Source organism: Hypanus sabinus, chromosome X2 (genome assembly GCF_030144855.1).
Source record: "Hypanus sabinus isolate sHypSab1 chromosome X2, sHypSab1.hap1, whole genome shotgun sequence".
In the NCBI taxonomy this organism is placed as follows: Eukaryota; Metazoa; Chordata; class Chondrichthyes; order Myliobatiformes; family Dasyatidae; genus Hypanus; species Hypanus sabinus.
The window spans coordinates 43827496-43842741 of NC_082739.1; the positions used below are offsets into that span (position 1 = coordinate 43827496).

Sequence of the window (15246 nt, forward strand, 5' to 3'; positions counted from 1 at the left end):
GGACAGGTATACAGATGGCAGGGGTATGGAGGGCTATGGTCCCGGTGCAGGTCGAAGGGAGAAGGCATTTTAAATGGTTTTGCACGGACTAGATGGGCCCAAGGGCCTGTTTCTGTGCAGTACTTTTCTATGACATATCCTCCATACATTTGTTTCTGCATAGTGTGGGATTTTACTTTTGATTTTATATAAATAAAGGCAATGATTTTAGTTCAGGCTCTTTAGCAAATCGGTAGACACTAAAACTGACCTGGGTTTAATTCAAAATCCCTGAACAGTCTTCCTTTGGTTTGAGAATATCTATTTTGACTGTATTAGAGGTTATTATTGACATCAGTTTCTGGTGCTAAAATACAGCTAACTGGAGTAATACACCAACTTTGACCCGTGTCTTCATCTAGTCTGTTATCATCCATCAAACTGTCATGGAGCACTGACTTTGTTACTTACCCTATAGATTAGAAGATTAAAGAACCTCGGAATCTTTTCAACATGTATCTATGCAGACATGTTTATGTATTACAAATAAATCAATGAACAACAGTGCATGAATAGCAATTTTTTCCCGACATTACTAACATTCATATCTTGTTTGACATTCACAGTGGCTTCTCAAAGAAGTGGTAAAGACTCAAAAAAGGTAACGTAATTCACTCAAATTTTCAGGCAGTGAATATGAATGAAGAAGAGCGGGTCTTTCAGCATAATGCATTCCAGTTGCTATTTCCCTGGAGCTGCTTGCTTTGATCTTACTTCTATAGCAACAAGCTCATGGAGTTCTGTTATTATGGACGTCTCAATAAAAATAACTCACTTGATTGTCAACAGTACTGAAACCTTTCAGTCACGTTTCTTTAGCAAGCAGAATTGAGAAAGATTCCTTTTGCAATTCTCTACATTGACATCTGGCTTGTGACAACAACATACATTGCATGAGTACTGCATTTCCAATTAGAGATCCACCATTCCTGGATGAGACCACTGAAACATACATTTGCACGCCACTGCATTTGTCAACGTGGAGCGGACAGTGAGTGCATAAATCTGGTGGGAGCAAAAGATGTTGGGAATGGTGAGCGGTGGAGCTGGTGTGTGTGGGGGGGGGGGGGGGCGCAGGTGGCAGAGAAGGAGCACCAGAGCTGGGGTTTGGCACAGGTGCAGACACGCCCAGCCCTGAGACACCAGGCAAGGTCATTTGATTCCAGACAGTTGGTTTATTGATCACTACTGAATGTCTCTCTGGTGCTTCCAACTCCTCCCCTCTCCCTGCCCTTTACCTACTTTCAGTCCATAACAGACATCCATATTAGAATCAGGTTTATCATCACTCACATATATCATGCAATTTGTTTCTTTTTGCAGCAGCAGTACAGTGTAATACATAAGATTACTTCAGTAATATACAAAGTCTTAAGCTCCTTAGCTACATATACTGTATGTGTCTAAGACTTTTGCACAGTACTGTATATTACCTTCAATGTGACAAGAAACCCTGTGGATCTTCACAGAGATAATATGAATAGAAATCTGGCAATTGAGCCACCTAGTTTTGTGAGTCAAAAGATTGATAAAGGAAACCAGGTTCAAGAATCACCTTCATGAAGGAAAGTAGTGTTGAGTTTAGAGAGGTTTTGGGAACTACCTCCGGAGTCTGGGGCCTTGGTACCTGAAAACTTCGCTGTTTATGGTTGGGTAATTTAGAGCTGAGAATTGGACAAGTGCAGATACCTTGAGGAATATGTGGCAGCAGTGATTATAAGGGTAAGAAGAAATAAGACAAAATAAATTATAAAACATTAGTGGGAAATTTAAAATCGATGCATTCTTAAACAAGAGTCTATGTATGTCAAAAATGCAAGGGAATTGCAACTGAATGGAAATTGGTATGGGTAAGGGTAAGGGTGAAGATGATTTCCATCTCCCTTCTCTTTACACCTGCTGAAGAGCCTGACAATTTGTTTACTAACTCTCTTGAGACCTTACAATGTTATTATTCTTTATCTATGAACTTGAATGGCGTTCACACCTTTCTCTCTGATTCTGATCTCACCTGCCATTCAATCACAAAAAATGACAGTTCAAGTCACTGGGTAATGAAACCTAAAATAGGGGCATCAGTTGATATAGCCTTGCCTAGATTCAAAGGCACATTATACAGGTAAAGCACCCGATTGATGTATTACTGTATGTAATAGATTATGGGTTAATCCAGAAGCTTTCTACCTGATATCTTAACAACATATCTGGTGTTTTGTTCATCTCTTAATTCTTTAGGAGATCTCAAGTTAATTACATTTTCAACAATGTTAAGTTAATACTACAGCAATTTTAATTCATACTGCAGTTTTAACATTAGGAAATATCCACAGATCATCACAGAATTGGACACTAAACCAAAAATGGATATATTAGTTAACATGAAAAACTAAGACAAATAAGTAAAGCTTAAGGAGGCTTTAAAAACTGTTGAAAGTATAATGAAATAGAAATTGGTTATGGGATTCAAGATGGTGAAGAAAAGACATGTTGAAGTGAATAGAAGAGTACAGCAATATTATTTATGTTGAGTGAAGGATTATAGAATATTTGTTTGATAGTTGAGCCAGGATTAACATTTACAAAGATTTCAGCATCAAATCGGTTCATATAGGATGGAGATGGGTGATATTATGGAGGTAGAAGTAGGCAACTTTTGTGGTCAGGAACATATGGGGTCAGAAGACCAGCTCAGAAATGTAGGAATGTGTATCATTGTGAAGAGGCTGTTTCCGCTTGAGATGGTGGCTATAATGCAAAGGATGTTGTAGGATGGGTGAGGTGATTGCAATGAGACTGTCTCTCAATGTCACACGGCAAAAATAGGGTAATGGAAGGGTCTGGAATGGGGGAAGGAGAGGGAAAGATGGTGCCTTTGTTTCCCATTGTTCATTGCCCTGATGAATATTTCAGATTGAATATCGCTCTTGTAATGATTAAATCCTTCAAATGTATAATGTGTAACTAACGTAATAAAAGGCACTGCTTCCAGTTAACAGAACAATTCAAGGCTGTGGCAAGCACACTAAGGGTTAATTATTGATGACACCTGGAAACGCTGGTATTTTAACAGTTGCCTGTCAGACTGTGTTGATTATAATATAATGATTGCAGTTTTGTAACATTGAATAATTGCTTAGTAATTACAGTGCTCATAAAGCCAGGAAATCTGCCTGCAAGCCTAATAAGATAATAATAGCATGCAATTGAAATCACCAATAGATTTGTTAAAATGAGTATGACTTTTAGTATGAGAAAACATAGTTCAATAGGTAACTGATAACCATCACATTCCCTTTAAAGAAGTAATTATTTGCATGCCATGGATTCAGGCTACATTAAGAGCAAGGCATTCAGGTTACTCAGTATTGGACTTTAATAATTGTTATTCTGGAAAATGAATATTTTTTTACATTGAAAAATGCATTAAATGTTCATAAACAAGTCCCCTTGGTGAACAAGGCTAGTAAGTACACTTCCTTACTGAATGCAGACAAGGGGAAAATATTCCTACCTAAATGCAGAAAAATTCTTTTGAATGTTTTTAAAAATAGTCTCAGATTTCATTGTGCAGAATATTCTGAGAACTTACATATTTCAAGTAGGTACCTGGCTTAATTTCTACTCTGCACTGTTTGCTAAGCTACAGGAGTGGCTAATTACCCTTTTTAATGATTTCACAGTGTTAATAAGTCATGATTATGTTGTGGTTGAATATTTCACTGACACCTCAGCCTTGAAACTGATCTCTACAACTTGCTAAAGAAACTGTTGTGAAGCATATTAATGTTATATTAACTGAGTTTGCACATTTCTAGGCAAACACTTGCACAATCTTTGCAAATCCTGGTACTGGCCTTCTGACAACCAGTTTGTCTACTTCATATCAACATCCATGCAAAATCTAAAATTTGTTTCTGGCAAGACGTTCAACTACATAGATCTGAATCACAATATTGCTGCCCACTTGCAAAAAAAATACATTTTTAAAAACACCGAAGCCACAAGCCAGATGCTTTTTAAGGACTCAGCCACATTAATGTGCAGAGTTCGGGACACCTTCCTGCCTCAATGCTTAATGGCATCCCATGTATCACATTGCTATGTGCTTTCAGCATTTAATTGGCAGGTAGAGAGAGCTGTCTTCTCAAAATAGTGTTAACGTGTTAATATCAAAGGACAAGAAGAAAGAGACTCAAGCAGGATGGAACTATCCTAAATTTAAGTCGCAGAAATTACCAGAAGAAAGCTTGTGAAAGAACAAGTGGTCCCAGTTTCATCAGATTGGAAATAAATGCAAAACAAGTACAGGCAGAAGAGACAGCACTAAAAACCTCTCCACTTTTCCTCACAGCTCTGAGCTCAAGGAGTCCTATAAAGGTCCCATCACAATGCAGACCAGCTCCTTTCCTTCACTGAGGTTTTGGCAAGAAATGGGTGGCATGTTACAGGGAGGGTGGTGCCAGAGCTGGTAGGGGCGGGGGGTGTTCATGGAGGAGCTTGTGTAAGCTTCATAAGACCGGGACACAAAAAGGTAGTTTCTTTTTAATATAAAGCAGTAACTTACCAAGAAAGTCAAAGTTCAAAGTAAATTTATTTTCAAAGTAAATATATTCAACCATGTACGATGCTGAGATTCATTTTCTTGCGGGCATTTACAGTAAATACAAGAAAAACAGTAGAATCAATGAAAGACCACATCCAAGAGAATAGGCAAACAACCAAAGTGCAAAAGATAACAAACTGTCTAAATACAAAAAGAAAGAAAAAAGGAACAATAATACTCCACCTAATGGAGTGTAAAATGAATAACCAGAGCAAGAGATTAAGGAAAAAGCTAAGGAAATATAAGGTCCATACACAATGTGATCAATCTAACGAAACATTGTAGAATTTATAGATACGCTCAAAGAAAAGCTTGGTGTGTACAAAGCCAGACAAAATAGATACACAAAATTTGCCAGATGAAGAAAACAGAATTATCAGTTCAGAAACACTGAAAAAGGTTCATACAGGACATTGAAACTAAATTCGATGCACCAATATGTTACCAAGCCTAGCACAGAATAACCAACAAAGATAATGAACTTTTGGTCTGATAACTAATCAAGCAGGGCAACATGCAATTAAGAAGCATGTTGGATTATGGAGGAAAATGAATGCACTCACACAATTGAAGACAAGCAAACATCTGAAGTTACAATGGATATGCTAAAAATGGTTGTAAAAAATACCACAAGTGGTAAAGTATTGGCAGTGATAATATTCATAATTATTGGTATGAAAAATTTACTTGACTTCATCCATACATATTAACAGTTGTCTTAAAAATCCTAAAAAGGTGCTCAAAATTTCGATAGAAGATAAAATATACCTGTTACCTAAAGGAGAAATCAGAAATGACCCACCAAACTATTCTCCTATTATTTGTTTACAAACTATATGGACAATTGTAGCATCATGCATCTCACAACTAATCACCAGTCTCTTAAGTAACCAAAATATACTTACAGAAGAGCAGAAAGGATGCCGTAAGGATGTGAAAGGATGCACAGAACAACTGATAATAGATTCTGTACTTCTTACTCAGGCCCATTGGAAAAATAGAAACCTTTCACATTGTTATATTGTCTCCCAAAAGTCATTTGATTCTTTTGCATGCTCATTGTTAATAGAAAATATATATAAAGGATACCCAATATTTGTGAAATTCCTACAACATCTGATGAAACATTGATGTACTACATTCACCCTATCTATTACCAACAAGAGAAGAACTGCCACCATTATCAAAATAAGCTGAGGCATTTTCCAGGCTGACACTCTAAGCACTAGAAATGTGCTGAATTAAAAGAGGAAATTGAAAGACTATGGAACGTGAACAGGGTACACTGTACACTGTCCTGATAGTAATATCTACAACTGCTTTCATCCCAAAGTCACTACAAAATAGCATTAAACATCTAGGCCTGCACAGCAATATTTATCAAAGTACATATATTCAACTATATACAATGTTGAGATTCACTTTCTTGTGGGCATTTACAGTAAATACAAGAAACACAATAGAAACAATGAAAGACCATGCCCAAGAGAACAGGCAAACAACCAATGTGCAAAAGATAACAAACCATTCACATACAAATAGAAGGAAAAAAGGGATAATCTCCAGAAAACCATGGATGGCTCTGAATAACCTTTGGATGATTCAGAATGTTCTTAGCAATTGAGAAATGAGTGTGCTTGGATGTGCCCATACCTCTGGTTTTACCAGCTTGAGCTGAGAAAAAATAACAATGTAATAATAGTAAATAAATTAGCAATAAGTATCAAGAACATGAGATGAAGAGACCTTGAAAGTGAGTCTATAAGTTTGTGGGAACAGTTCAGTGATGGAGTGAGTCAAGTTGTTTCCTCTGGTTCAAGAGCCTGATGGCTGAGGGTAATAACTGTTCCTGAACATGGTGGTGTGAGTTCTGAGATTCCTGTACCTTCTTCCTGATGGAAGCAGCAAGAAGAAAGGATGCCCTGGAAGGTTGGAGTGGGGTGTCCTTGATGATGGATGCTGCTTTCCTGCAACAGTGCTCTGTATAGATGTTCTCAATGGGAGGGCTTTATCCATGATGACGTATCCACTGTATCCACTACTTTTTGCAGGCATTTCCGTGGTAAGGTATTCGGAGGTTTGGAGGCTGAATCTCTAAAAGCCTTAGTGCCTTCCATAAATACCAGCTCTCTTGGGACGCATGCAGTTTTGTCAAATGCTCATTACATGTGTGAATGCACACATTGCATAACGGATTCCCACTTTAGCAGAAGAACGAATCTTGACTTCTGCAGTGGAGTGGAGATCAGCAAAAAGTCATACATCCATCAGGGCAATCTGAACCTCAGTTGGTGAGTAGAAGCAATGCCCTGATTGCACACATTTGGAGCCTGAACTTAAGCCATCATGGGCTCATTCTGTGAAGTCTATGACAATGTGTGACCTTTAGTCAATGCAAAAGGTTCACTACTGACCTGCCCGGAGTACATGACACTGTCTCCAACAGTACAGGTTCACAGTCAGTTGTTGGAAAACATGCACCATCTCTCACATATCTCGGAAACAACAGAAGCAGATGATGAAATCCACTGCTGCCTTCAGTGCACCAGCAAAACCTTTTCTCAGTTGATGAAAAGACCATATGAAGACAAAGATCTCATACCTGGCACAAAATTAAGAGTGTACCAGACACCAGTAATCCCTATCCTGTCTGCTTTTAGAACTTGGACCTCCTGCAGTCAGTATTCCAAAGAATGGGAAAAGAACCGCTAATGCTGTTTCCATAAAATGCCCAAAATTCACTGGAAGGATAAGAAAATCACTGTTAGTCTCCCCTCCCAGGCTAACACTTCCATTGCTGAGGCTCCAGTTAATCAATTTGTTCTTTTGAGAAGGCCATAGTGTTTACATGCCCAGGCCTCTGAAGCAGGCCTTTTATTCTCCAGCTCAAACCAGGCATATCTGTAGGAAAACACTGAAGTGTTGAAATCCCCCTTGAAGAAATACAAATATCTCCACCGATTCCTCTGAACCCCTGGCTCATGAGCATTCATATTGGAAAAGGAAAATCCAGGAAACTCAAATCCATGCATAGTAAAATTAATGGAAGAAGGTTATCACTTCACTAACTGCTATACATCTGTCTGCACCTCCTGAAGTCTCGAGGTCCTGAAGTAGCCTCATTAGCCACTGCAGAATCCCCAAAGCTGGAACTAAGTCATCTTCAAATGTAAGGGATTGCCTAAAATGTAGATATCGGCAGAGGCATCCAGAAGGTTCCTGAGGCAAAGTGCTTGAGAGTGAAAATGACCCTGATGTTGACACTGAGAGCCATTTCTATCTGAAATTTGACCAGCAGGCTAATTGTATCATGAAGCGCCTCTTTAAGGAAATGAGGAAAGAAATTAATAATGTCGGAAACTTGACTCCTACTTCTCATTACTCCCAAAATGTTGCATCCACCCACTAATACTGTTCTAAAACTGGTAATAACAGGTTTCATGGTTTAATTTTGAGGCTTTTTGAAACAGTTGTTAGGTTCAATTTAGCACCAGAAAAAAAATCATGGGGATGAATGATTAGAGCTTAGCACATTAGGTTCATGGGGCCTGAAAACAGGCAAACAATTGTATCCAAGAATTGGCACATTTGGGAGTAAATAAAATGAGGGGGAAATATTAATGCATATTCAAAGAGCTAACTGCTAATTAAAAACAATACATGATGGGATGAACTTCCTCTGGGGAGTCTTGTGAGAAATCTGAAAACAATGAATATGTAGCAATGTAGCAAAATCTAAATGAAATGTTTTAGATAATATATTCTTGTATAGATTACAGTGAATATAAGACAAACCATATCATGATTATATGTTTTCTTCCTCTTCCAAAGACATTTGAAATTGTGCAATTTAACATTTTCTGCCTTCTAAATTCTAGAGATTAGACCAATGTCATGGATGGGAAAAGGATCTAAGGAACAACCTCAGTGCTCCAGGCAATATCACGGATTTTCTTGAAAGCCTTACAGAATCGATCAGCACTCTGAATCCAGGCTGCGTCAAATCATTCAGCCCTAATGTTAGTCTTTCCAATCTGAGGAAACTGTAAGTGTTGCAGGAATTTTTACGATGAAATGTTCTTGAATGCTTAATGATGCACAATTAAGGAAAAAGCATATTTTAATATGTTATCTTTGTCTTGTTCTTTTCTTCTGTCCTGTAATTTCCTCAAGCCCAGGTGCCTTTATATTAACAAATATCGTAGGTTGAGCGGGATGAATATGGTGAAAATTTGGGGTGGTGGGGTCATCTGGTGAAATGAGGTTTAGAGGTTTGGAACCTAGTTTTCATTTGGCTGTATTCATGGGTATTCATATTTGGTCGAATGCCAATTAAACTTAAACTTTTACTTCAAATAGTTAGATGATGTAACCTGCTGTACAATCAACACACTCCCAAGACCTCTCTTATCCCAACAAGCAGAGATGGCACACATTAGCCAATAAATAAACAATGTTATTCTTGCAGGAAATAGTTTGTATTGGCAAAGGACAAAATAGCCAATATAGAAATCAATCCTTGCATGAATTCCCAATTCACTCAACCACTGGAAATCCACAATGGATGGGAATTAAAATATTTATGATCACTGTGTTACCCCTCAAGGAACAGTGGACCCCAGTTTGAATCCTTCAAATTGTTTGTAAAGACATTCTTAATGCAGCCTTCATTGTTCAGAGAACATATATGTTGGTGGGGACATTAATCGCAACATGTAATCTAACGCCACTACCCACTCATACCTGGACCAGATAAAGAAAGTCGGGCAAATTGATCCTTCACCTTGAAAGGTGTGTGTCCTCTACAGTGATTAGGCTTTAGATAATCAATGCTGAGTTCCCACTCCTCTCAAAACTGAGGAGCATTTTTAACAGTTTTTAAATGTATCTCATTGTAGTAAATGGATAAAACCAATTAATGATTTAAACATAAGCAAAAATATAAGGCATTAAATAATGAAGAAATCATGAAAAAAGGAGTCAAGCATCACACACAGCAGTGATTCATAGTGCCAGGGATGTGGGTTCAGTCCTGACCTCAGGTGCCGTCTGTGTGGAGTTTGCATGCTCCCTTATGTATGTGTGTATTTCCTCTGGGTGCTCCAGTTTCTTCCCCACATCCCAAAGACATGCGAGTGGGTACGTTAGTCTGCCACTGAAAGTTGCTCCAAACAGGTTGGTGAGTAGTAGAATCTGGGAAGACAAGAGTATGGGGGAAATAAAAATGGTGTTAATTTCAGGATGAGTGCAAATGGGTGGTCAGTGTGGCCATGGTCTGATGCATCTGCTTCTATCTGGTTGTCTCTGTGCTCATAAAAAGAGACAAGTTAACTACCACTTCTCTGATAATTCTTGGGATTTCTCCTTCAAATAAACAGAGTTTCGGACTCTATGAAATCCCTGGATGGTTTATGTTCAGAGAGATGGATTCCCCAGTTTAATGCTGCAGAGTCCAGGGATAGAGTGGTGTGACGGGTGCATTGGCATTTAGTGATCAGTTAAGTTTTGTTGTGCAGGAAGTATCATCATCTTCATTTGTATCATCACCAATTATACGTATATACCATATAAGCCTTCCAAAATCATTTATCAAAGTGCTTTTATTTGTTTTTACTGTGTTATTATATTGTACACTGATTAACTTTTCATTACAGAATGAAGGTCCTGAATGAAGAATATGATAACCTTATTCCTGGTACCAGGAAGCAGATTTATAAGTGGGTGGAAGCTATTTACACAAAATCAGGACTATATGGAATGAACACGATGGAAGAAACCAATGATAAAGGCCCAAAGGGTGATCCAGGCAAAGTTAAAGGTAACAAACAGCAAACATTGTCTGGATTAATAGAAAGCATGAGTAAACACACTTATATAAAAATCTTGAAATGGTGCCATCTCTCAGCTTTCAGCATTTCCCCTTGGCATCACATTTGAAATGTCACACTTAAAATATCACACTTCAACTGAGAAAGAAGGAAGGAGAAAAAGGCAGTTATTTTCTCTGTCTTTTTTGTTATTCTCAGTGTCTGCACAGGCAGAGTCTATGGAATTAATATATTAAAATTACTCTCAGCAATTATGTGCTCATCTGATAATTCCAGCACATTACCAATTGCAATTTCATCAAAATAGAAAACTGAGTTTCACTTTAAGAACGATACGGTACCAAAGAACTCTGGACGACAGTGAGAATTAGTTTAATTTACATCTTTGTATGGAGAAATATATACTATATCTCCCATGAAATCTTCATAGACTGTCAAATTTATAATAAAACAATAATTATAATCTTTATACTGTATACATTGAAGTCATGGGAAAAGCAATCCTTGCAATTGTTACACCTGCTCCTTGCAGATGATTCTTACTATACTCAGTTTTTCAAGAATTACTTGTTCATTTATGAAAATAATTACTAAATTTGCAATTCTGCCTTTTCATCCAAAAAGAATCTGTGCATAAGACACAATCATAACATCATAATCAAGCCAAAAACTTAAGAATGAGGAATAAATATAGGTCATTCAGTCCCTTGGGCCTGTTGATGTCCATATTCCTGCCTTTCCTTCTTCTCTGGCTGAAAGGAAATCTGTTCATCTCAGTATTAAAGATGCTTAGTGGCCACTTTATTAAGTACACCTGCTCATTAATGCAAATATCCATCAGCCAATCATGTGGCAGCAACTCAATGCATAAAAGCATTTAGACGTGATCAAGAGGTTCAGTTGCTGTTCAGACCAAACATCAGAATGGGGAAGAAATGTGATCTGTCCACGGAATGATTGTTGGTGCCAGATGGGATGGTTTGAGTATCTCAGATCTAAATGCACAACAGTCTCTAGAGCTTACAGAGAATGGTGTGGAAAACCAAAAAAAAAAACCCAGTGAGTGGGAATTCTGTGGGCAAAAACACCTTGTTAATGAGAGATGTCACGTGAGAATAGCCAGATAGGTTCAAGCTGACAGGAAGGCAACAGTAACTCAAATAACCACATGCGCAAAAAAGAACATCTCTGAACACACAACATGTCAAACCTTGAAGTGGATGTCCCTCAGCAATAGAAGACCACAAACATGCACACAGTGACCACTTTATTAGTTCTACAAAGTACCTAATAAAATGGCCACTCAGGATATATCTGAAGATTCAACCCTCACGGTTCTTATGACAAGCAGTTCCAAAAAATTACAATCTTGCATGAGAAGAAACTCTTCCTTATCACAGTCTTAAATGTGCATTATTGTATTCTAAGATCATTGCCTCTGGTTCTGCTCTGTCCGGTGAAAGGAAACAGACTCTCAGAATTTACTGTCCAGCTCCAAAGATAAAAAGCTTGCATATTTCAATAAGATCAAATATCACTCTTTTAAAATCTGATGAGCTGAATACCAACACGTTTAACCTTTCCTGTAAGACCATCCCTCCATGTCTGGGAATCACCCTTGTGGATCTTCTTTGAACCATCTGCAATGAAGTGATGTCTTTCCTTAAATAGGGAGTCCAAAGTTGTTTATAGGATTCCAGATATGGTCTCACTGGTGCCTTGTATAGCTGCAGTAAGACTTCCGTACTGGTACACAACCCCTCTTAAAAGGAAAGCCTTCATTCTGTTAAAAGCACGAGAGTTTCTGCAGATACAGGAAATCTTGAGCGACACACACATAATGCTGGAGGAACTTGACTGGTCAGGCAGCATAGATAGAGGGGAATAAACGATCAATGTTTCAGGCTGAGACTCTTCATAAGGACTGGAAAGCAAGGGAGTGGAATTCACAATAAGACATTGCGTGGAGAGGAATAAATACAAGCTGGCAGATGATAGATGAAACCAGAGGGTAAGAGGGGGAAGATGAAGTGAGAAACTTGGATTAAATAGGTGGAAGAGGTAAAGGGCAGAAGAAGAAGAGATCTGATAGGAGAGGACAGTAGACAGTACAAAGAGAAAGGAAAGGAAGAGGAGCACCAGAGGGAGGTGATGATCAGGTGAGGAAGAGGGAAGTGGCGAGGAAACCAGAATGGGGAATGGAAAAAGAGAGAAGAGGAAGGGGGAGAAATTAACCAAAGTTAGAGAAGTCAGTGTTCATGCCACCAGGCTTGAGGCTACCCAGACAGAATATGAAGCGTCGTTCCTCGAACCCGAGTATTTCCTTATTGTGGCAGTGGATGTGGGCACACATCTGTTAGAATGGGAATGGAAAGTCAAATTGAAATGAGTGGTGTCCAGGAGAACCTGCCTTTTGTGCCAGTTGGAGCGAAGGTGCTCAACCTTCATTTTGTTAGCCTTACCCATTAGTTGCTGCACCAGCATACTTGACTTCCGTGCTTCATACTCAAGCAACTTCCAAATCCCATTCTGCAAATGCATTATGCAAATTTTCTCCATTATGTTCTCCTTCCAAAACAAACTACTTCACATTTTCCACTATTATTATCCACTTGTTAATGCTTTATCCGGTCACCTAAATCTTTTCTGTAAATATTTCAAAGTTCAACATTCAAAGTAAATTTTAGTATCGGAGTATGTATAAGTCACCACCTACAGCCCTGAGATTCATTTCATTTTTCTGTGGGCATACTCAGCAAGTTTACAGAATAGTAACTATAACAGGATCAATAAAAGATCAACCAGAGCACAGAAGACAACAAACCGTGCAAATGCAAATATTATTGAATAGCTATAAATAACAAGAACATGAAAGAGTCTTTAAAGTGAGAAAATTGGTTGTGGGACCATCTCAATATATGGATAGGTGAGTATAGTTATTCCCTTTTGTTCAAAAGCCTGATGGTTGAGGGATAATAAGTGTTCCTGAATTTGGTGGTGCAAGTCCTGAGGCTCTTATACCTTCTACCTGATGACAGCAGCAAGAAAAGAGCATGGCTTGGGTGGTGAGGATCTCTGATGATGAATGCTGCTTTCCTACAACAGCGTTTCATGTAGATGTGCTCAATGGTTGGGAGGGCTTTACCTGTGATGTACTGGGGCAAATCACCACTACCTGTTTGCCATTCAAAGGCATTGGTGTATCCATATCAGGCCGTGATGCAGCCAGTCAATATACTCTCCACGACACAACTGGAGAAGTTTGTCTAAGTTTGTGATGATATGCCAAATCTCTGCAGAGACCTCAGGCACTGCTGTGCTATCTTTGCAATTGCACTTACATGCTGAGTCCAAGACATATCCTCTGAAATAGTAACTTCCAGGTATTTAAGGTTTGCATCTGCAAACCTTGCTTTCTGGTCTATTTTTGTATCATCTACAACAATGCCTTTATTTCCCTCCTTAATCATTAATATATATTTGATATAGTTTATGCAAAGTTCATACCAACAGCTTAACCCTGTGACACTTCAATGTAACAATGAAATGACCTCGAAACCATTCCATGTTTCAAAAACAATGTTAACCAGGCAATGGAAAACATTGTATTTTACATGTGGGCGCACCTGTTGCTGCATTTGATTGATCCTCCAAACTGTAGTGAAAAGTAGAAATGACCTAGTTCACTTTGTGTGCACAGAAATAATGTTGGGGCTAGCGGAGGAACTCTGTTATTCTTCATAGTTTAAGGACCTTAGTGAGCCAGGGCTAAATGATGCAAGGTTGTCTATAATGTACTGAAAGAAGAATCTGTCCAGCAGTGAGTCACAGGTTGACAGTAAGTCTTCACAATTCTGTCTGTGGCATAGAACAGTCACCACAGGAATCTGTCAGTTGGGTGGGGGACAGGTACAGCAATTTGGGTTCCATTGACTAGGTCAGGATCCAGTCATCAGTGCACAAAGGAGACCTGCAGAAAGTGGGAAAGGGAAGATCTAACAGGAAAGCTCTTAGGGGCACCCATCTATAAGATTATGCAGACCTGTTAATCCATGTGCCTTTAATTTACACAGAAGTAGGTGTAATCCAATGCAATTCCAAATACTTTTGTTCTGTACATTAACAGGTGTACATATTAAGGGGACTGGTTAATGTGGTAATGGGCAGATATATGCCATACTGGAGATATATGCCATAATGGGACAGATCAATATGGTATATGGGCAGATGTACACAGTTCAAGTAGAAATATATACAGAGGATCTGAGCAGAATTTCCTCCCTACCCAAACCACACACAAAATAAGTGATGTCAACTTTTAGTGTAAATTCATGAAGCAGTAGAGATCATTGGATTAATCTTTCAGAGAAGTGCACAAAATATTGTCTGCCAGTACAAATCAGCATGTAATTTCACAAAACAAAACTTAAGGAGGAGCAGAAACTCTCCCTATTTCCTGCCAAATATTTCATGTTCACCTAAGTTATTAAAATAAATTATGGAATCATTTATCTTATCTGATTTCCTTTGGAGCTTCATAAACAATTGAACTGTGATTGTTGCCTGCTTAAATGGCAAATACACCTCCAATGTAATAACTTAGTTCTGAAATGTATTGAAATTTAAAAAAAACATGTGGTATGTCTCCTACATTCTCAAGAAGGACGTAGTGTTATTAAAATGTTGATAAGTCAAATTCTAGGATGTCTATTTTAGGACTGTTGTAATAATCAGAATCATGACTATTTTAAGGTTGTTGTTGTAGTAATCAGTAAT

General features: G+C 38.3%; 1 protein-coding gene across 7 annotated transcripts in view; it reads left to right on the forward strand.

Annotated features, from left to right (window-relative positions):
* The window catches only part of LOC132385266 (otoancorin-like), a 128708-nt gene that overhangs the window by 45850 nt on the left and 67612 nt on the right, over nucleotides 1–15246 (forward strand). For 5 of the 7 annotated variants that reach the window (XM_059957287.1, XM_059957288.1, XM_059957289.1 and 2 more), the window contains 3 exons: nucleotides 606–640; nucleotides 8521–8687; nucleotides 10297–10460. In XM_059957287.1, coding sequence (XP_059813270.1) covers nucleotides 606–640; nucleotides 8521–8687; nucleotides 10297–10460 — 366 coding nt within the window. The remainder of the gene's footprint in view (nucleotides 1–605; nucleotides 641–8520; nucleotides 8688–10296; nucleotides 10461–15246) is intronic. The other 2 variants (XM_059957291.1, XM_059957292.1) reach the window with 1 other exon arrangement.